The following is a 986-nucleotide window of genomic DNA, read 5'->3' as shown; positions in this document are numbered from 1 at the left end:
GCTGAGCAGTTGTCGTGAAAGGGGAGAGGAGGATCTTTCCCTGAAGTAGCCTGTTCTGTTTTGAAGACATGAGAATGTGGGTGTTTAGTATATTAACTACGTGTGCCAACTCCATAACTACTGTGATGGCTTTGACTTTCTGGTTTTTGAGACTCAGTTTTCTGGTATTTGAATAAATGTTCTAACTTTATCTCCCATGTAGAGAGCCTGGTATATTTTGTGATTAATAACCATATAAGCAGCTCTTTGGTGAAGGTATCGCCGCTGGAGCCGGTTGGAGTCGGCAGTCTCTGCCTCTCCTCCTCCTGACTCACCGCTGTTCGCTCTCACCAAGGAATAAGTCAGTCAGGAAGCTGCTCCGCTGCCATGGCATTCGAAGACACCGGCAAGACCCTTGTAGAGCCCGAAGGGGCCATTCACCGGATCCGGATCTCCCTGACCAGCCGCAACATGAAATCACACGAGAAAGTGTGTGCCGACCTAATCAGAGGAGCCAAAGAGAAGAACTTGAAAGTGAAGGGACCTGTTCGACTGCCCACCAAGACACTTCGAATCACAACTAGAAAACCTCCTTGCAGTGAAGGTTCAAAGACTTGGGATCGGTTCCAGATGAGAATCCACAAACGCCTTATTGACTTGCACAGTCCTTCTGAAATTGTTAAACAGATCACTTCTATTAGCATTGAACCAGGTGTAGAAGTTGAAGTCACCATTGTAGATGCCTAACCAATCTCTTTTAATAAATCGATTGCAACTATATTAAAAAATAATCATATAAGCATATTTATAGTTACTATAGGCATTGTGAATATTGCATTATTAATACAGTCTCAGGTCTTTGCTTCTTTCTTTCTTTCCTCTCTCTCTCTCTCTCTCTCTCTCTCTCTCTCTCTCTCTCTCTCTCCCTTTTCCTTCCTTCTTTTCTTCTTTCTCCATTACAATTTTGAGCCATATGGCTGAGGTTGTTGACAGCCAACTTTTAGTAC

The 986-nt window shown here is 43.6% G+C and overlaps 1 protein-coding gene across 1 annotated transcript; it reads left to right on the top strand.

Annotated features, from left to right (window-relative positions):
• The first annotated feature begins 237 nt into the window (after positions 1-237).
• LOC138174800 (small ribosomal subunit protein uS10-like) lies at positions 238-752 on the top strand. The gene has a single exon (XM_069105057.1). It carries the CDS (start codon positions 367-369, stop codon positions 724-726), a length of 360 nt encoding a protein of 119 aa, XP_068961158.1. The 5' UTR covers positions 238-366; the 3' UTR covers positions 727-752.
• The last annotated feature ends 234 nt before the right edge of the window (positions 753-986 follow it).

The sequence above is a fragment of the Petaurus breviceps genome, unplaced genomic scaffold (genome assembly GCF_028583685.1).
Source record: "Petaurus breviceps papuanus isolate PSGF00001 unplaced genomic scaffold, PetGlider_PUasm1.0 76, whole genome shotgun sequence".
Classification (NCBI taxonomy): Eukaryota; Metazoa; Chordata; class Mammalia; order Diprotodontia; family Petauridae; genus Petaurus; species Petaurus breviceps.
This window is presented reverse-complemented; position numbering and strand designations above follow the sequence as displayed.

What these genes read in the sequence shown, in the direction of transcription:
- LOC138174800 (XM_069105057.1), top strand. Translation starts at nt 367, where the DNA reads ATGGCATTCGAAGACACCGGCAAGACCCTTGTAGAGCCCGAAGGGGCC.